The sequence below is a fragment of the Dipodomys ordii genome, unplaced genomic scaffold (genome assembly GCF_000151885.1).
Source record: "Dipodomys ordii isolate 6190 unplaced genomic scaffold, Dord_2.0 Scaffold14, whole genome shotgun sequence".
NCBI classification, from domain to species: Eukaryota; Metazoa; Chordata; class Mammalia; order Rodentia; family Heteromyidae; genus Dipodomys; species Dipodomys ordii.
The window spans coordinates 7,517,128-7,538,727 of NW_012267230.1; the positions used below are offsets into that span (position 1 = coordinate 7,517,128).

General features: G+C 54.1%; 1 protein-coding gene across 1 annotated transcript in view; it reads right to left on the reverse strand.

Annotated features, from left to right (window-relative positions):
- The window catches only part of Xylt1 (xylosyltransferase I), a 112,379-nt gene that overhangs the window by 62,783 nt on the left and 27,996 nt on the right, over nucleotides 1-21,600 (reverse strand). Inside the window, exon 3 of the mRNA XM_013011197.1 lies at nucleotides 16,483-16,993. Coding sequence (XP_012866651.1) covers nucleotides 16,483-16,993 — 511 coding nt within the window. The remainder of the gene's footprint in view (nucleotides 1-16,482; nucleotides 16,994-21,600) is intronic.

Here is a 21,600-nt window from a genome sequence, read left to right on the forward strand (position 1 = left end):
TTAGGACCATGAACTTCCTGCCTCTGCCTCCTGATTAAAGTAGTGCCCAACCACACCCGGGCCGAGAGACCCTGACTTCTCACCCCCGGCTTGGGAACTGCCGGTAAACCAGGGATATTTCTGAGAATATCCTCTTCTAATTAAAAACTTGTATAAACGAAGCCGCTGATGTTGCCCTGGAGAGAGCTTTGGGAAAGGGGGGAGCCTGTTTTTTTTTTTTAGACAGAAAGGGGTTAAGATAAGCCGTCCAGAAGGCAGGACCATATTCCTGCAGCTTCCGAAGGCCAGTGTCAGTGAGAACCACCTCAATTAAATTAAATCTAGCCAGCTCCAAAAGGAAACACGTGTAATGTTAATTTCATGGGTGTACCAATGTGTAAAACTAACAGAAGATACTTCAATGAGAAAGGCAGAGAAATGACATTTGGTTAAACAATGCATCAGTGAGTAGAATTTGTTGAAACTGCCATTTAAAAAAAAATTATAAGCACAATGGAAAGTTGAGCAAGCTGTCACCTGGGCCGGGCCAACTCGGTGTCTTTTGGTAGGACACGCTCCGAAGGAGTTGCGGGCGGCCTGGGCTGAGACAATTTGAACGAGTTGGTGGACTTAGGCTAACGGTGTGCAGATATTTGGAGCGCTCTCTCAGAATCCCCTCTGCCGGGGCTGGAAGTGTGTCTTTGCTTGTTGATTTCCTTGTCTTAAACGCCACACAAACGACACAAGACGTGGGGGGGGACTCTGGAAAGACGTGACAAGAATGGCGTGCCTTTGTCTTCCTGTCTCCTGGTGCTCAGACTGTGGAATAATGATGGAATATGTTTTCCGCAGAGTGGGTAATGCAGACATTCCGTAGCTGACACCAGAGCAGCTCTGCGGAGCATTCGTCACCGCCAGCTGCGGGGGTTGGCACCCCCAGGGCACGCCGCTCCCCTGACATTGTTTAGGGGAGTCTCTCCCCTGGGTCCCTCCCCCCGCCCCCTGCTCTTCTCCTTTCCAATAGTACCAGGCCAACAATTAAGGTACGGGAAGCAGATTGGCAGGGGGAGAAAAGGACTCCAAGAACACATGTCCAGCCTGGCAGGAGTGCGGCATGGAGAAACGCTGGTATTACTAGACGCTCACACTCTGGCAGGCGTGGTCGGATGATCATAGCTGTTTTCATTTAACGTTCCCGCCGCCACTCACCCGCGTGCCTTCCTTGTCCCAATTTTCCCCAGGAGGAGAGATGGAGGCAGAGGGGTGGGGTAGCACCGCCGAGATCGCACAGCCAAGGGTGAAGCTGGGGTCCAGAACCTCCCCTCCACCCGTCCTCAGTGGACGAGGAACGCAGAGGTTAACACCCGGCCCCTCCAAGCTGCAGGGCTTGAACAACGCACCTTCATTTCTCGCACCTGCTCCCCTGGGAGGCTGCCCCCGGGGGACCCAGGCTGCTTCCACCTTGGCTCCTCTCGGTGGAGCCCACCCCCCTCCCCGGATGATCTGGAAGGTCCAGAGACGTCTGAGGTTGTCAAAGCCAAGATGGAATCTCCTGGAATCTACTCCACTTTGGGTCGAAGCCCAGGGCTGTCAGGCGGTGATATAAACCCAGCCACGCTCCAACAGAGTCGCAGAGCCCGCCCATCACGAATTCAGAGTCCCAGGCTCCCCCGTGGGGACGAGAGCGGCTGGTGGCAGCGACGGCTGCACCTGTGGCCCGCACCCAGGGCCACCTCCCGGGATGGCCAGTTGCAGAGCGACAAGGCACTGATGGACGTCTGTGGTGACAGCTTCTCCACAGCTCTCGGGTCAGCGTGAGGCAGCTGGGCCGGTGGAGGGAAGAGGTTGCCATGTTAAGTGCCTTTCTCTCCCCCCCATCTCTCTCTTGCGAGCTTTGAATTGCAGAGAGAACATATTCCAAGACTAACCTGTCAGCCGCTGACAACTAAATTACTAACCCTGCCTCCCCTGTGCCCCCGTCCCTGTCACACACAGCCACGCTCACAAAGGAGAGCTCTCCGGGGACATTGCTCCTGGCATGGGGGAAGGTGACCCGCCTGGCCACCTAGACGGACGCACAGAGGGGTCCGGGGGACTTGGGTTTGGCTGAAATAACCCTAAGAGGAGAGGATCGAGGCTGACCACACCAGGACAGCCCAGCAGGCAGGGTGGGCGGGTCTCTCTCCCCCTCAAACCCACTCCTGCCCTTTCCCTTGGCACGCATCAGAACCTACTTTTGCAGCTGGCCGAGACAATGGAGGTGTCAGTGACGAGCACCTCTTCTGTGGCTCCCTGTCATCTTCCTCCTCTGCTGGGAGCGAGGAAGGAAGAAGTGGTTATAAATGGGTGCGGCCATGTCCCAGCCCAACCCGGACTTTCTGGACTGGTGCTGTTGGTGGCAGTGGACTGTGTTTGGCTACCATGCCCTGGTTTGCCAACTGTTGGGTAAAGGGAAGCTCAGCTGACCAAACAGAGCACCGGCCCAGAAAGAGCCACGTGATTTTTGCCCTGCCTGGCCTCACAAGCCACTGGTTCTCCCCGCTCACAGGCGGGGCGGTGAACACGACGCAGCATGTGTGTGTGTGTGTGCGTGTGCCCGCAGAGGGCGGGCCCTCTCCTCCACATTCAACCAGCTACACATCGGAAGTACATGGAAAACGGACCACGCCTCTCCTGAATGTATTATTCCCTAAACAATGCAGGATGATGACTATGTGCGCCGCATTTCCTTGTGTTGTTAGGTAACGGCGATGCTTTCTAGGGGAGGAGCCGCGCAGGTTATAGGCAAATGCTGTGCCGCTTTATATAAAGGCCTCGAGTATCCCTGCATTTTGCTAGGCACAACCGTTCTGGAATGGGTCTCCCAAGATGGAGGGATCAGTATAAACAGAGGTATGCATATACACGTGTGTGTTGCTATATACACAGACAGAGGTATGCATACACACGCGTGTGTTGCTATATACACAGAAACACGTGCGCTCCTTCACCTGTATTCTATGCATGATATAGATAGAAAACACATTTGCAAATACACTATACACTTACAAATATAATGTATTATGTATCGTATATTTACACATAAAACATTTACAAATGTGTTATGCAGGTAACACACCTTGCTAAAGTGGTCATTTCTCTGTGTCCTTGAAAGTCTCCGCAGTTCCTTAAATACCTGCAGCTTCCTGGCCTTTAACCACGGGCTCTGTGAGCTATGTCCTTCCCCCATTCCTGCAGGACCAGATCTCTAATTTGCCGGTCCTACCACTGAAGTATACACGGTCCTTGCTGGAAATGTATTAAAGATTTCAAGACAGCTGAAGGGAAACCTTCAATCCAACATGGGCTCCTCTGAGTAAAAAGTCCTGGAGCTGCTTGGGGTCCCTCCAAGTCCAGGACACTCCCCTCCCCCTCCTCACACACACACACACACACACACACACACACACACACTAGCTTGTGTCTTCCATCAGCCAACCAGCTCAGAAAGTTTTGTGACAAAGTTTGTGACAAGTCCGGAAAACTTGCCACCTGCGTGCTGCCTGAAGGGTTCTGAGAATGGTTTTTTTACACATCACAAGAAGCAGCAGAAGAAAATAAGAAACCCAATTTTCTTTTAGTATATTACTTGTCAGACAGCGAAATGGGATATAATTATGGTGTGACATTTCCAACAGCAAATATGTTCCAGTGTAAGCAATTAACACCGGTTCTTTTGGCAGGCTTAAAAAGATTACTCAGAGACTGTGCTAAGTTACAATGCCCCGTGAATAATAAATAATGGAATATCACAGCTAAGTTGCACGCGAGGACTAAAGTTCAAACTTCCTTGATGAAAATGGACCGGGTACTTCGTTAACTCTCTGTCACCGCCACTTGGCATGAGCGGAGGCAGATTATGAGATTTCTGGATTCATCTAAATTACTTATTTACCTTGCTCCTGAGAACGTCAGCCACAAAAATAAATAAATACACAACAACCCCTCCCCCCTGCCTGCCTGCATCATGTCAGCGTCTGGGGCTCGGCCTCAGGTAGCGGGTTTAGAGGTGAGCTGACCCTGATGGACAGGTGGGGATGTGGCTCGCGATCCACACGGCAACGGATCACCTGCGGGGCTGACAGTGATGAAGTCTCACGGAAGAGCGTGGAGTGGGAGGAAGCCATGCCACTCAGCGGAGGTGTGGTGTGTGTGGAGCTGATGCATGTGCAGTGTTGTGTTGTCACAGGCGAGCGTTCCAGTAACTCAGCCGCACATCACTGGCGGGACACAGATCCTCCCCTCAGCACTGACACTTGTGGCCGGTGCTGGGGGTGGACTAGGCCCAAGCTTTGCCCTCCTGCCCCATCGAAGGGGCTGAGAAACACCTGTAGGCAGGAGACGTGTAAACCAGCCATGTCAGAGCAAAGCAGCACTTGGCAAAATGGCAGCAGGATGATGGGGGGGGGGATGGATGGTAGGAGAAAAAAATGCTCAAATTTGGGGATTTGTGGGGATGTGAACTCTATGGGAAAGGTGGAGGAGTCGGGACAGGACATCTAACCCAGAATTCTGAGAGGTTCAATGGCTTGCCAATCCAATGAAGTCAGCGATGCTCAGTCTACACTCGGCTCAGCAGGAAGCAATGCAGTGATTGATTAGCACTGTCTGCTTGGGCCCAAGAAGGTAGATGAGAGGCAGGTTGCAATCTGTTGACAGGTTTTATGGTAGAGGAGTGTTCAGCAGCAGGAGAGAAAGCCATGTTTTTGTTGTGAAGTGGGGCAGAAATAGAGGCAGGAGGAGGACAAGTTGGGAGCAACTGTGAGGGAGAAGCGTGAGAAGTCTTGTGGGGAGGGAGGGTGGCCGGCTGGGAGCTGGGTGGGAGCTGGGTAGGGGAGAGAGTTCAGGTGTGAACTGAGAGCTGGGAATGAATGGACTCCTAGGGATCTGGTTCGAGCTGCGTGGAGGATGGGGACGTTATTCATCAAAAGAGAAAGCACAGGGGACTAGAGAGACTGGAAGATGGTGGGCTCTTTGCGGGACTGAGAAGATGCCTGTGGGACCCCAAACAGGTTGTTTTGCCTTCAGATCAGGATCCCAGCCTGGTGACTCAGGTGTAGACAGGGTGGCTGGCACACCCAGACACTGAACTGTCTCCAGCTCCCCTGCTCCCCCGGGGTCTCCCCGCAAACCCAACTGGAAGTGAGAAGGGCAGCCTGATCCGCTGGGACGTTCCTGATCTAAAGCTGCTCCTGATTGATGGGCCAGCGAAGGAGGACAGAAGAAAGTCATCACTGAATAATCCTCCCCACGTTTCACCGTCAAGCCAGCATTCTGATGATCCTTGTAATCCAATTAGACCATGCGGGGAAGCTATATCTTAATTCCTGACTTCATTGTGACTCTGCCTGGTAGCAGACAAACCTCGTTTTAATAAGGTGTCACCTCCAACACTGGCTGGTGCATACACAATGAGCGCAGGATGGTGATGAAGACTGGAGATGAGGGAAGGGGCTCATCGAGGCTTAGAAAACTTCCTGTCTCCAACAGCCAATGGGTGACTCAGAACCCCATGTCCTCACTACTGAGGCTTCTGATTGGACGAGACTCCATGTCTTCCCTTCTTTGCATCTACTCTGCACCTCCTGACAGTAAAGGTGCCCATCACTTGTAGATGACTGACATTTATTGAGTACACGCCACCCTCCCTTCCTGGCACAGTCTGAAGCATTGCTTGACCGTTTGGTCCCTCCAAAATCTCTGGGCTGAATAAGATTCATTGTAGGGACAAGAAAATCACGATTCAGAGAGGTTGAGAGATTCGTTTCAGGCCATACAGCTAGCCAGGGCCGGAGCCGGAGCTCAGAGTCACGCGTGTTTGGCTGCGAAGGCTGGTGCTGGGACCCCTGGCACCGTGTGTGCCTTTCTACGTGGGAATAACCAGTCCTAACGCGGGTGGGAGGCCTCCCTGCGGTCCTGCGGGGAGCAGCAGCAGATCCACGGTCCTCCCTGGCACGCGCCGATTTGGGTTGGCTGCCCTCCCGCTTCTTTGTGCAGCCCCTAGCCGTGTGCCGGACGGGGTGGCTGCATGGGGCCGTGGTTCAGCCACGAATCAGCAAGAACTCTGACATCCGTGGCCTGTGATCTCACACACAGCATGGACTCGGCCCGAGCCACTCGCGCTGGTGGCTTCCTTCCGTCTTGCTCAGCCCTGCCCTGTGCTGCAGCGAGTTCTCCTGTGCCTCTCCCACGCCCCGTCATCGACTCCATCAGGACTTCCAGGTCCGTGTGCTCCGTCTGCCCTCCACGGGCTCCCTCCCCGCCTGTGGCCTGCAAGTTGACCCTGAATGGGGTGAGGACCAAGGCACTAGAACTTTCCAACTGCCTCTCCCAACTCCGAAGGACAAAATGGACAAGCAGCTTATCTGGACCTTCTATGCTTCTCCAGTCCAAGGAAGCCACAAGGCCGCTTGTGCCCAGGTCCCCAGACCCAGGAGACAGGTGACCATCAAGGCGAGGGTCTGACCCTCCTGCTAGGGACCAGGGAGTGACACACTGGCCACAGTGGGGGTGGGGGGGCTGGGGCAGAAGGAACTGGGGACAGCAGAGCAGCCGTCCTGACACACACACACACACACACACACACACACACACACGCCACGCAGCCAGGCTAGCCCACAGACAGACCTTGTTTCAAAGTAGAGCTCAAGGCCTCCTGTCCCCAGGCTCGCCCAGCCCACAGATCAGCTTTTCAAATTTGCTCTGTTCTGCTTTATTTTGTTTTCCATTAAAATAGTTGTCAGCGTGATCGAGAGATTTCGGCTAAAAATTCAGGCTTCTGACTTCAAAAATCATGGAAATAGCCTGGTACCTGTGGCTCACGCCTTTAATCCTAGCTGCATGGGAAGCTGAGATCTGAGGATCGAGGTTTGAAATCAGCCCAGGTTGGTAAGTCTGTGAGCCTCATCTCCAATTAATCTCTCTCTCTCTCTCTCTCTCTCTCTCTCTCTCTCACACACACACACACTGGAACAGCCCAGGCTGACTGGGGGCGGGGGGCGGGTGGGTAGGGGGTGCGGACAACATTTGTCGTAGGGCTCCTGTTTTCCCTAAGTTCTAACTCCCTGTGCGGCCAGCAAACATGCTAATGACCACGGATGACCCTTCCACACGGAGGGGCTACACACGCGAGCCCTACTGGGACCCATCCGGTGAGCGGCACCCCCATTCCTGGGCAACTGTTCCAACAGTTAGGTGGACACTGTGAGCCCCGCATCTTACAAATGAGGAAAGGAATGACCACTAACTCAGTGCTTGTGAGCGGGAGTCTAGATCAGAAGGGCGAGCGCCGGCCTCCTGCGCCCAGTTCAACCCCGCTGCCAGCTCCAGATGTTTCCATTCCAGGGCCAGTGGTGCCCGGCGCAGAGACCTCTGTCCACGTGTGCCCAGAATCCACGCACACCACGCATGCCTCTCTCCCGCTGCTCACTAGTGCCCACCAGTGAGCCTCGAAGTCCCCAGATGCCAACCTCTGCAGGGCCGTCCCCCGCCTGCCCAGAAATAATGAGTAAGTGTCTGCGGAATTAGTGAGCCGGACGGGTAAATAAGCACAAGAGGAATCAATCACACCCGTGGCTGCGGGGCAGGGTTGAGAGCAACACCACCATTGGAGTAAAACCAGCAAGCGGCTTGTTACGTCACGTCAGCCCTTGGGCAACCTCCACGCGGGGTCCTGGCGAACGGAGCCCTGGGTGAGGACAGAGACAGTAACTGGCACCTCCCCTGAGCCACGGCTCCGTTCCACGGCCGCAGCGTCTTCGGCATGTATCCCCAGTGTGCGATTGCTGAGCCCGCAGAGAAAACGTCCCTCTCCCCAGCCGTGCTCGCCACGCCGGCCTACGGCACTAAACCATAGAGAACGCTGCTGTAATGGATACGACCGTAATGCTTTGCTGGCAGATTAATCAATGTACTCCTCAATTGCAATCGAGCCAAAGTAGGTAACGGAGGATCCTTGGATCTACATTTTTATTAATCTGGTGCCATTTGTCTTCTGGTTATTGTAATGATCTCTCATGATGAGGAAATAGGGAAACTTCCTGGGGTGGCGGTGGGGGTGGCGGGGAGAAATCGGACGGCCCTCTTGCTGATGGATCTGTCGCTTTGTTTTAGTATGGAAAACAGCTGATTTCAATCCAGCTTGGGGCCGGAATTAAACGTGGCTCTCAAGGGGAGACAAGAAAGCCCCTGATCTCAGACAAGGCGACAGAGCTGCCGTATGGCTTCTTCTTTTCCTGTTTCTTAAAGACCTACTATGTGCTAACCACAGTGCCGAGCCAGGTCTTCCCACTCCCCTCCAGTTCTTCCATCCGGCCTGTGAAGATAGGTACCACAGTCCGTTTACAAATGGGGCTCCCAGAGGCCAAGGTCACGCGGGTAGACATCTGCAGTGGTCCGCGCTGCCCTTGGCTGGCCCGTGCTCAGGGCCTCGCACGATTCTTCTGCATGTGAGGAGGCCGTCGGTGTTCGGCCGAGTCTCTGGTGGACAGGGTGCATTCGGGCGGCTGAATGGAGAGTTGCCACAGAGGCTTTCTTAGCAGGTCCTTTCAGGATTGTGTACCTCTGGATCGCAGCTTCCAGGCTTGCCAGTTTTAACCCAGCTTCCATCCCAGCCCAGACCCCAGTCGCCGCCCCTGCTCGTGTCCAACCACACCTGCCTGCCTCCCTCGTTTGTTTGTCTTCCTGAAGGTTGGATTTTGATATGCTGAAGTCATAAAGGGCTGGCAGTTCCAAGAGGAGGCTGAAGGGCCGGTTCCGGGTCTCCTCCTGCTGGCAACCTTGAATCTTGTCCCTCCTCCAGATGCTGGAAGGCTCTCCCCACATCTGTCAACTGTGGTCAGAGTCGAAAGGGCAAGGCTGACAGGGACCAGGCTGGTCACGTCCTCAGCGAGGCAGGCCTGGCCGGAGACCTGCGCTCGGGGCTGGTGAGAGCCGATTCCCCTGGGGACCTGCGCCACCGCCGTGGGCAAAGCTGCTAGCTGGACACCCGGCATCTCCATGAGCATCTCCGGCCATTCGCCAGCAACCAACATCTGGCCCACACCTGCTGGCGTGTGGGCTTGGAGCCTCAGGGCCCAAAATCAGGGAAAGGGGACCCCACCCAGCCTGTCTGGAATGAATGAAGACAGCTCTCTTTCCTTCCCCGCAGGGAACTGACCAGGGTTGCCAGTCCCATGGCTTCCTCCATTTGGGCATTGCCGCTCGGCCCCTATTTCTTTTACAGAAAGACACATTCGCATTGCAATCCGCTCGCTCTCCTGACCTCATGTTAACTTGCTCCCCTGCAAAAATCTTTGAAGGGTGGGGTGGGGAAATGTACCCCATAATATCTATCAAGCAATGGCGTGCAGGATTCTGAAACTCTTGGAAGAGGTCAGATGTGGGAATCGGCAGCGTTTAAAAGTGTGTTTGGTGGCACTTAGGGGGGCTGCTGTGTTGCTGAGCCACGCCTCTGGTCCCGTGTTTTGCTGGTTATGCTTGAGCCAGAGTCTCCGTCCTCATCCAGGTGTGCCAGGGGTGTACCTGAGAGCCACGATCTGTCTCCTGTAAACTTCTCATCCCTGCCAGGATCACACACACCTGTCACCCCACAGCTCCCTCTGTGGTGATGGAGCCTCAGGATTTTTCTGCCTCCCAGGAAACTGGAACACGAAGCGTGTACCACCACGCCCAGATAGGGGCTAGAAAAGGTCTTGTGATCTTTTTGCCATAGGCTGGCCTTGAACCACAGGCCTCCCTTTCTTAGCCTCCCGAGTAGCTAAGATTACAGGCCGTGAATCTCCTGGCATATGAATCAGCAGCATTTAAATGGCTTTTCCATGCAAAAAGAAGATGGAGAAGAATGTCAGTGAATGTTATTTGGAGTACAGAAGATTTGGGTTTGGCAATAAACCACGTGCATCCGAAACAATAGCCTAAGGTGGAAATAATGGAACACAAACTAATGTCCACGGATGACGCTATCAGCATTGTCATCATCATCATTGTCATCATCATCATCATCATCGTCATCATTGTCATCATCATCATCATCATCGTCATCATTGTCATCATCGTCATCGTCATCATCATCATCATCGTCATCATTGTCATCATCATCTTCATCGTCATCGTCATCATTGTCATCATCGTCATCATCATCATCATCATCATCGTCGTCGTTGTTGTGGTTGTCATCATCTTTATCATCATTAGGAGTCAGCTCTGTGCTTTTCAGTGTTCCCCCCCACCCCCATTCTCAGACTGGGAAGAATTTCAAAGACTTAGCAGAGAAATTACTATTTCTCTCTCTCTTCCCCCCCCCCCACCATGGACTTTTCCCACCTCTCACTGGCCTCCTCGGTGGAAAGCCCTGCTTTCCCTCCCCGCCCCACTCCCACCCCATGCTCAGCTAGGGGTCGAGGCTGAAGACACCAGTTGCGCTGAGGTGGGAGACCAGCGTCCTTTGTCCTGACAGGCAGTGGATCCGTTTTCCAGAACCTTTCTCGTGGCTCCAGGAAGCACACATGTAATTAAGGCCGGCCGCGCTGGGTTGCAGATTAGCTGCGAAGTGCGCCCCTGCCAAAGGTCTCTTCCTTCCTGCCAGGCACAGAGCAGTAATTAGAAGCTGGGGATGGCTGCGATCGGCGCGTCTCACCAGCGCTGGGAAGGGACCATCTGGAACCCATGGGGTCCCCTCCTGCATGCTGCATGCAGCGCAGAACCACGCCCAGGGGGCTCCGCGGTGGCCCCCTCCGGCATCACTGCCCGGTCTGTCTGCTCTGAGTCCTCACCTCCGTCAAAGACAGCGGTGATCCTTCTTGTCAACTCAGCCTTAGAGAGCTCCGGCTCAGAGGCCAAGGTCCCCGGTGTTGTATGGGGCACATGTCTGGCACGTTTCACCTGTCAGCGGGCAGGCTGGATCTGGGCACAGGCTGAAGTTTTCTTGGCAGTACTGGGGATTGAACTCAGGGCTTTACGCTTGTGAGGAACACACTTTACCACTTAAACCACGTCCCCTACCCAGCCCTTTTTGCTTTAGTCTGTTTGTGAGATAGGGTCTTACTAATGTTGCCCAGGGTAGCCTCAAACCAAAATCTCCCACATAGGCTTTATGACTAGCTGGGATTATAAGCCTGCTCTACCACACCTGGCTGTGAGGTTTCATATAATGAGCTGCAGTCCAACTATCTCTCTCCAATATTTATATCCATCCACCCATCGCTCACCACCATCCATCCATCCATTCTCCTATCCATCCATCCTCTCTCATCATCCATCCATGCATCCATTCGTGCATCCGTCCATCAACCCCAGCATCCACCAGGGTATCCGCCTTGTTCTGAATGGGCTAAGTCTTTAAAAGAGAAGGCAGGATCTGCCCTCCTGTTTGGCCGAGTCTAGCTTGGATCTAAGAAGATGCTGAATTGATGGCTGCCCACATAGTAGTTACCAAGCGGGATCAGCTCTGCAGAAGAAAGGCAGAGGCATCCTGAATTGAGCCCAGATCAGAGAAACAACAGGAGCTTGGAGGACAGGCATGAGCGCAGGGCCTGGGCAGGGACAACGGTGCGTGGGAAAGGCTTTGCTGCGGCTAGCGTTTTCTCTGTGGAGAGAAAAGGGGCTGCAGGAGGCGGGGGTGGGGGTGAGGGAGGGGCAGCGTGGAGAGGGAGAGCTGGCCCAGTGAGCTATGGGGCAGGGAGGGGTGGGGTGGGAGGGGGGTCTGGAGGAGGAGCAGACCACCACGAAGCCCATGGGCCAGAGTTCACTGAAGCCTGTAAGAACACTACCAGGACAGAGGCAGGTGTAAGAAGTTGAGCTAGGAAAGCAAGCCCTACACTGTGTGTTTGTGTGTGTGTGTGTGAATGCGTGTGTGCACGCACATATCCATGGGAGAAGGGCACTGGTGGAGGATAGTTGAGTACAGGGCTGAGTCGCCATGCTGGATGAGACATGGGAACTGATAATTCAACCTGAGCTCCCAGGAGGGCAGGGCAAGCGAAGGAGCAGGACCGTGATAGGACGTTTGGTAGAGGGAGGAGGGCCGGGATAGGAAGATTGGTACTGCAAGGAATTCCTGTGTGCTACTGTTAGCCCGATTCACAGATGAAGGAAGTGAAGAACACGGAGGCTACGCGCACGCCCCTAGCGCCACAGGCAGGCTCCCGAGGACACCGGGGGTCAGGATGCTACCCCACTTCACATTCAGGAGGCTCCTGCCCAAGGAGCCAGAGAACCCCGGTGTAGAGCCCCTCCCCAACTCCAGGAACCTCCGTGCCTTCCAGATGCACAAATGAGGTCTGGAGCTTCATGGATTCACCGGAAGTTCCGCTGCTCTACAAGTGCATTATGCAGTAGGGCGCCTTCTAAATCACAGGACAATCCTTGGATAGCACTCTGTGCACTGGAGAGCATGTTCCTGTGTCCACGGCATGCAACGCAAGGGCTGGGGCAGATAACCAGATGAAATTGTCCTTTGAGGCCCAGGCTCTGAAAGCAACGGTCCCCGCCGCACTGCTCATAACGTCCTGAACCAAGTCGGCACTACCAGGCCAGCCCTCCAGACGCATCTCAGACCCAAGGGAAACCAGCTTCACGCAGCACTGCAATCCTCACCCTCTACCAGATGCTGTCATTTTATCTGTCCGTTTCATACGATTTATGACGATGATCACAAAGCCAACCTGTTTTCCTGCACACTAGATCGAGGGACCCAACAAAAACCACACGCTTGGTGGTCATGTCTCCAGTGGACCAACGGGTGGAGGTGAGCTTCTGAATTTTCTAATTTTTGATTAACCGATCCTAAATGTTCACGCTCATAGGATGCAACGGAATTATTCTAAAAGTTTTCTTTTTCCCTTACCAGGGATGGAACTCAGGGCCTTGTGCTTGCTACGCAGATGCTCTACCACTTGGTCCAGACTCCTAGTTCTCGTGGCTTGACTGCTTTTTCAAGTAGGGTCTCACACTTTTGCCTGGGCCTGGCTTTGGACCTCAATCCACTTACTTCTGCCTCCCATGTGAATGCGACCAAAGGCGTGTACCACCGTTGCTGGCTTGTCCACTGAGATGGGGGTCTCCCGAACTGGAAAGTCTATCCTTCCCAAGTAGCTGATATTACAGATGGGCGCCATCATGCCTGGCCAACAGTGTTATGTTATATGACCACAATGAAAGAAAACTAGAGCCAGCATACCTTCTGTGCTATTTGAGTATGGCTTAAAAACTGGACAAGGGTCCGCTGTCTCTCCCACCCCTCTTCTTTCTCTCCATCTCTCTTCTCTAGTGGCTGAAGGCCGACAGCCTGGCCTCAGGCTCTGGGCCTCTCTGGTGGCTGAAGGCAGGCATCTTGGCCTCAGGCTCTGGGCCTCTCTGCTACTCGGCTGTAGCAAGCCAAAGCGAAGTGAGCCATTAATTTGTGCTCTGCGGCTGAGCCTCAATCCTGATTTAGGGCTACATAAACCCGTCTCAAAGTTGCGAGGCATAAATTAGTTTACTAATTTTGCCATTAAGAGTTTATCAACGGGAGCACTGTTTCAGCTCTCCTCTAATCAATCCCCATTTTCTGTGTTTATCTCCTATTCAATTTTTTTACCCTGGGTTTCTATACACATCAATTTGCTTGACGCTCTTCCTACATATGTTTTAAATTACTTTATCATTGTATAAATTTCACAGCCATTAAAGGGCTCTAATACCGGGGAGGCTGACATGGTGTTAAAAATTGGATTCAATTCCACGGAGTAATAAATTGTGACCTAAATCCAATCTCTCATGGGTGACTGAAGGATACAATGAAAAATTATTGCTTTATCATTTTTACATGAACACAGATATCCCACGGTGACGAGACACAGGCAGAGAAACAGGGAGAAGCCACCACTGGCCATTTCCAGACCAAGCAAGAGATGGATGACTGAGACCAGCCTGCCTCTGGGCCTGGCTGCCCAGATCTCTGCCATACACAGGGAGATGGAGCCACACAAGGTTCCTGCGGCCAAATTCCGTGGCTCCTCCAGGCTGCAAAGCTCCTGGCTGAGCTCCTAGCTCTGTGGTGAAGTACCTTGCTCGGTGGCGGGGGTACCTAGCTTAGTGCCGGAGCACCTAAGTCAGTGGTTGAGCACCAAGCTCATAATGGATCACCTAGGTGTGTGGTTGAGTACTCAGATCTGTGGATGAACAATGCCAGGAAGCTGGTGGGCACGGGATGGGGTGGAGCTCCGTGGCACACGTGGCCAGGCTGAGGAGGGGCACTGCTTGGCAGTCGGCACAGAGTGCGCTTGCTGACGGGAGTGTGCCCCTCCCCCATCAATACAGCCCCCGTGGCTGAAGCTTTGGGGGCAATGGGGGGATGCCCAGGGGTGATCCTGGAGGGCTTCCATGTACACTAACATCCAGTCAGAGGTGCGGCCAGGGCAGGTGGTGAGGGGCATCGTAAGGGACTGAGGAGGGAGGTGCCGGACGCTACCAGCCCATGTATGAAGGGCACAGCCTATGGGGCGCAGAGGGCCCCTGGGACACAGGGCCACCCCGTCTCAGAGGCTGTCTGCTCCCCGTCTGTCCCCTTCACCCACACCATGACCAGCCACAGCCCGGTCCCTGCTGCCCTGGTGCACCGCAGTCCAGTCAGCGGCCGTGCAGAGAGCGGGGTGGGAGGAGGAGGCTGAGGAGGTGGGAGGTTGGGGCCTCGCAGCTAGGAAAAGGCAGGACTGGGATTCCATCTGCTCTGCAGAGGCCCTGGATCTACGGGCGGAAATCCTCTCTCTACTTCCGGCTTCCCTTGGCCTTCCATCCAACATGGCCGCATACCCTACCGCACAGGGCGGAAGCCCAGGGAGGGATATGGAGAGACCACAGGCCCAGGGGAGGCCCTAGGATGTGTGTGTGTGTGCACACGCGTGTGTGCGTGTGAGTGCACACGCGATGGCAACTTGTGCTACCGGGAACTCAGGCTCCGTGAAGGAAGGCCGGGGGAATCGAGCGTTGAGCTCTTCATAAAAGTCCACGTGGAAAAATCCATTTCCCTCCCTCGGAAGTTTCCAGACTTTCATCCCCCAGGGGCTGTCTCTTTAAAAGCCCTCAACTTCTGGGGCGTCTCAGGGCGTGCGTCCCCACCCGCGCCCCCCACGCTGCCCTCCAGCCTGTCTCCCTGGCCACCGGGCAGACGCTGAAATCCCTCCCAGGCAGAGGGAATCCTGGGTGGGTGTCATGGTTTCCAGAAAGGAGCAGACTCTCCCTATGGGGTGTAATTACATCTTAGCTTTCTGTAGAAGAATACTTTATGGCTTAAATGCTATTAATTGTAAGCCGTTTTGTTCCGCGGGAAGTTGCTCATTGATAACTACCCAATTAGGGTTATTTTGCAATTAGTCTATTCACAGTAAGTTTACTGCAAAAGGAGGAGGCTGTGATGCAGGAAATGAACGTGGCGCTGGGGCAGTGTGGGCCCTGGCACAAGTGCCAACCCCATTAACCGGCTCGAGGGGTCCCTGGAGGGCGTGTGCCGTGGCCAGGGCAGCCGGCGCCTCCAAGTGACCCCTGCAAACTCACACCCCCAAGCCAATGGAGACACCAAGCCACAGAGGAGTCGAGTAAGGTGCCCCAAGTCTCACAGCACACACGCGGGAGACTTGACCCCAGGCAGCCCCGCTTCCTGATCAAGCTCCTCCCCAACTAGCATCCATCACTCCCCGATTATTAGCTGCGGGAGGCCAGCTAGGCGGAAAGTAAGCAAAACCCCATCTCGAGCCATCAGCCGGGCATGGTGAGGTGTGTCCCTCACCTCGGCTACAGCGGAGGCAGAGGTGAGAGGAGGGTGGTCCGAGGCCAGCCCTGACCCTACGTGGAAAATAAACAGACTGAAAGTGAGAAAAGGTCTGGGGTTATGACTCAAGCGGTAGAACACCTGCCCCGGCAGGCTTGAGGCTGTCCACAGTGTGTGGCACCGGCGGGAAGGAAGCGGGGAATGTGGACGCAAATAAGGAGAGAGAGAGGGAGGGAAAAGAAAGGAGGAGGGAGGGAAAAGAAAGGAAAGAAAGGAAGGAGGGAGGGAAGGAAAGATAGAAGGAAGGGAGGAAGGAAGAAAGAGAGGAAGGGAGGGAGGGGGAGGAAGGGAGGAAAGAACGAAGGAGGGAGGGAGGGAGGGAGGGAACATGGAAAACAGGAAAGTTGCTCACAGAGGCCCCAGAGTCAGCACCCAGAGGCATCCAGTCCCCAGGCGAGCACAGTACCTTACATTCACACCGCTTCTCAGCCTGAAGTTCTGGCAGAGAAAGCACCCCCTGGCCGCCGGGCCACTCACCGCCCCCAGCCTTCATTCCCACCAGCCCACCTCATCAGCCACGGAGCCCATAAATGGGTCACAGAAGGACATTTCACTTCATAAAACTTTCCTTGCAGGAATTCTCCGAGCAGGGACACACATGGGGCAGGGGTGGTGGTCAGAGGGGTGGGGGGGGGCCCAGGGAAGGGGCCGGCACTCACCCTCCAGGGGGCAGAAGCGGGTCACCTTCTCCGGCATCAGCTGGCCCAGCTTGTGGCGGCAGTAGGTCTCTGCGATCTCCTGGCGGCAGTGCTTGGACTTGGCGCGGGACAGGGCGGAGATGGCCTCTTTGCCCGAGATGTCGCACTTGGGTGGCTGGTCGTATTTGACCTCGGGAGAGGCACCACCACTTTTCCTGGCGTGGGGCTGTCTGGGCACATCCTTTGCCTGGCTGCTGTTGGCTGCGGCTCTCCTTCCTGGAGGTGGCAGCTCCTTGGAGCCTTTCCCCAGGACCGAATGTCCCTGTCCTTTATCCTGAAGCTCCAGCTTCCTCTGCAGTCGCTCCTTCAGCCGCACCGGGGCTCTCTTCGCCGACTCGGGCTGGTGCTTCTGCTTTTGAGTCCTGGGTGCAAAGTTGCTGTTGTCTACGTTCTCGAAGTCCTTAGGGACTGAGTTTTCGTTGTTGCTGTCTGTGCGTACTTTCTCCTTGGGTCGGTGAGACAAGTATCCATCCTGCGCAAGACCAGAAAGAAATACAGGGGAGAAATGTCACTGGGCCATCATGCTAAGTACGGTGAGGTGGTGCAACTCTATAATCCCAGCTACTCAGGAGGCAGAGGTAGGAGAATCATGGCCTGAGGCCAAAAATAAAGCCTGAGCAAAGTCAGTGAGACTTGATCTGAAAGACAAAACCGAAAAAGCAAAGGGAATGAGGGATGTGGCAAGTACAAGGCCTGGAGTTGAAAATCTCAGTACCTTTATCACTACCAAGGACAAAATGACTGGACCCGTAGTTTGAGGAGTCTGAATTTCCCTTTGCTAAGTGGCTTAGGTCTTTTCTCTTTGGACCTCAGTTCCATCAGGACATATGAGATGACTTTCTACCAGAAACTAAGGCTTTCATAAACTCCCAAGGAGTGGACAGCTACAATTCTCCATGCTCCTTGACCACGTCTCTGCCACTGGCTGACATATTCTTCCAGATTCCCACTGGCAGCAAACAGTGCAGTGATGGTGTATGGGAGGGCTGGAAATGGTGTGGTTAAAGTTATAAAGGGAGAAAATATTGGTAGGATATCATATACATCCCACTGCTTTTAGGACACGCTCATGTATCTGTGCCCATGAGAGAAATCGCACTGAGCCACTGTTGATTCTGTGGAAATCAAAGAGGCTTTGGCTTTTTTTTTTTCCCCTGAAGGGAACCTATAGAGCCTGTGCAGAAGGAACTTGGCTGCACGGCTCAGGAGGAAGGCAAACCCCGAGACCTGCCACACTGCACCCCCTGTTCAGCTGCTGAGCACAATGGAGAGTCCCTGGTCATTCAAAGTCTGGGTCAGATGCCTTGAATAGCTTCTGGAACATGCCCCTTCTTTCTGCTTGGCACTCATTCCCGAGGCTTTGGTCTGAAAGAACGAGCAGTTTCACACGTATGCCCAGGCCTGCCTGGATCCCAATCCACCTATTACGCTACTCACTTAGTTAGGAAGACAGGTGCACACTACTGCATCCAGATAGCAATTGAGATGGGGTCTTGAATTAGACTAGCCTCGAACTGTGACCCTCCCAACTTCCCTCCCATGTGGGTACGATTACAGGCATGAGCCCCTAGCACCCAGAGTTACTTTTCATTTATTTTTTTTAAAGGAGGGTAGAATAGTGCCCTTAATACTTCCCATCCTGAGGTGAGGATAGGAGGCAGAGAACACGGTTTACGCCACCACTCTGTCCCCTTCTTTACCACAGGCTGCGTCATGCCACGAGGTTATATACGGCCAAAGGTCTTCCGTAGGTGGAAGAGGACTCCAGCTCAACTCCATGTCAAGGCTGGGCAGTGGACCATGGGGTCACGGTCCCAGAGGGAGAGGACAGGGAGCAGGGACCACCGAACAACACAAGGCCACAGGAGCTGGGAGGCCCGGAGGATGAAGTACTGCAAAGGGAGGGTGAGTCGAGTCCTGGCCCTCTCTCCTCTCTCTCGTTTCTACTACCCATTGCCGGGAGGCAGGGGGCTGTTTCTCTACCGCCCGAACTGCCTCACCGCAGGCCCCAAAGCAGCATCCAACCCTGGACTCACACCTCCAAAACCATGGGCAAAACTCAGCTTTTCTCCTTTCCTTTCCAGTATCTATTTCAGACTTTTCCCCCTCCTCTTACAGCAACCAAAGGCCAAGAAATCTCCTTCAAATCTGCTTCAAACCACACACATGGGGAGGGGGGGGAGGAGGAGCTCTGTTACTGCAGCACGGCCTAGCTCATCCTGACTAACACAGCACAAGGGCAGATCGAAATCCTTGTTGTCACTCCCGAGTTGGGCCCCTGAGCAGAAAACGTCCAGAAGCTCCCTATTTCGAAGGCGGACATTCTGTCCCAGTTTCTGACGAAACGTCACCAGGAGATGCGGGAAACCCGGCCATCATTTCTCTGCATCCGCCACAGCCAATGAAGCTGAGCTGACGATCCCAGAACGGCGGATGGCCATCCATCTCAACCCGCCGCACAATGTGTGGCTGGGGGAGGGGGGCCACTACAGGGGAGGCCAGCACCGAGGGGAGGAAAGGCTGGGCTCAGCATGGCCCTGCCACCTCCCGCCTGCCTCGGATATTCCTCGGCTGCTGAGGGAAGCCGAACGATGCTGGTGTCAGAAGAAGGGACTTGTCTTCTGGATTGAAGACATCATAGATACCTAATAGCTTCTAGAAGAGTCTCAGTGAGTTTCAGGCAACCTCCGGAGGGCCTGAGAATATCTGTCACCTCCAGGTCAACGCTGGCTCCTAGTCATAGGACCTCCTCTCCCCCTCCCCCTCGCTCGTTCTCTCTCTCTCATTTTCCCACCTCACTCTTTTCAAGAAAATCATTCTGAAGAAAATCAAACATCTTGATTGATGCGCTTTACCCTGTCAACCCGTGTTTTCAGTATCTACTACAGTGCTGCCAACTAGGAGGGTGGTTGCGCAACAGCAACTTGATGCCCTTTGGTTAGCAGCTCCCCAAACCTCCCTCCTCCTGCTCCCTCCTCCTGCTCCCTCCTCCGTTCAGCCACCACCTTCCAGCTCTTTGAGTGTTATGGTTTCTGCTTCAGAAACGTAAGCCATGAATACTCCCCTGACTCATTTCACCCAGCAAAACCTCCCCCCAGGAGTCCTCCATGTGGTTGCTATTGTGAGATTTAATAACCTAAAAGAATATCCACTCTTTAACAAAGTACTTGATACATGGGCCCATCCACCAAGAAGCAACCTCATTGCCTCCCCGATTCTCCATCTGAACCCCAAGGTGCAAAGAAAGAACGTTCCTCTCCTCTCCTCCGGAACCCGCCATCCAGACACCCACACTCTCCACATTCCTGTCCCTGCACAGAAGCCAACCATGGGAGGTTTCCAGACCCTCAGCAGGCATCAGTGCACCTGAACACATGAGACACTCCCCCCACCAAAGCATCACGCGCCCCAGGCTTGGACGGGCTCTGGTGCTCTGGGAATCAGCGGAGCAAGGGAAGGACGTGAAGATAACCAAGGAGAGCCGACAGGAGGGAAGTGCTCATGTCCCTCTCCGAGTCCTCATCGGGAACACGAGGAGGATAACGGTGTGGAGTGGCCATCACCGGTGCTCTGGGGACCATGATCATATCTGAAACTTCTGGAACAGGCCTACTGCCCAACACAAGAGGAAAAATGACAACCCAACTCATCTGATGGTCTCTGTGTAGAAGATGGAGGGGCTTGTGAATTCCCTATTTTGATGAACTGGCCCTGCCCCTTTTATTCTTACCAATCCAACTCTCTCACCTTGGGTTGCTTGTGCCCATGTCTGCCCTTTGACTTATTTTATTTTAATGGACCTATTAACAATAATTGTACATTCAAATGTTTTGCGTGCAAGCTCTGAAACCCTAATTGCTCGGCCGCTGCCTTCCCTCACAGCTGTCCTACCATCCATTTTTATTCCAGATGAAGAATTAAATACAATGATGTCGGGGGCTGGGAAGGTGGCTCAGTGGTAGAGCGTTTGCCTTGCATGCCTGAGGCCCTGGGTTCGATTCCTCAGCACCACATAAGCAAAAAGAAAAAAGCCAGAAGTGGTGCTGTGGCTCAAGTGGTAGAGCGCTAGCCTTGAGCTGAAGAGCTGAGGGACAGTGCCCAGGCCCAGAGTTCAGGCCCCACAACCAGACCCCCCCCCCAAAAAATAAATACAATGATGTCCTCCCTCTCCGTTCAACCTTGTGCCCGTTCCTCGTCCAGTCCCATCGGGTGGAAGATGCTAGGCATGGCATGGCTCCAAGCGTGGTGGGGGCCGTGACCCGCTGCCCTTCTGTCTGCGCCTGGGGCTATTCCTACCTTTCCCCCTGGTCTCTGATGTTGAGACCTCAGGATGGATTTCTACCCCAGCCTCCTCGTCTCATTTCTGAGATGTCAATTCGATGTGCAGTAAGAACCCACAGAGAGCTGGGCGCCGGTGGCTCACGCCTGACATCCTAGCTACTCCATAGGCTGAGCTCTGAGGATCCCGGTTCAAAGCCAGCCCAGGCAGGAAAATCCATGAGACTCTTACCTCCAATTGACCATCAAAAAAATCCCCAGAAATAACACTGTGGTTTAAATGGTAGAGTGCTAGTCTGGAGCAATAGAGCTAGGACCTGAGTTCAAGCCCCATGACCGACAAAAAGAAAACAGGAAGAAGACTAGAACTGGGGTACTCATGCAGATGTGAATGGGAACAAAGCAGCAAGAACCAGAACCCTGAACTGGCTTCGAGAGGAGGGAGACACTGACAAGGTCACCACGGGGCTCCATTCAGACTCCGGCAGGGCCCTGAGCCTCCTCCTCCTCCTCCACCAGTTCAGCCTAGTTCTGTCCAGACTCAACCAGGACAGGAGCACAGTTTCTAGCTGCCCAAGGCCTCGTGTCTGTGACCCGATTCTCCTTGAAGCACCTGCCTGAGAAAAACTCAAGGTTGCCCCCTAAATGAGCTTTCTCCAGCCAACACCAGAAGGAGGGTGCATCTTCCTGTGCCCGGGTAGAAATCTGGCGTCCACCAGCACTGGTGAGCAAACCCAGGCAGCCTTCCTGCAGTGTGGGACTTTCCACTTCCCGACTCTTCTGAGCCCCACGTTCCCCTCT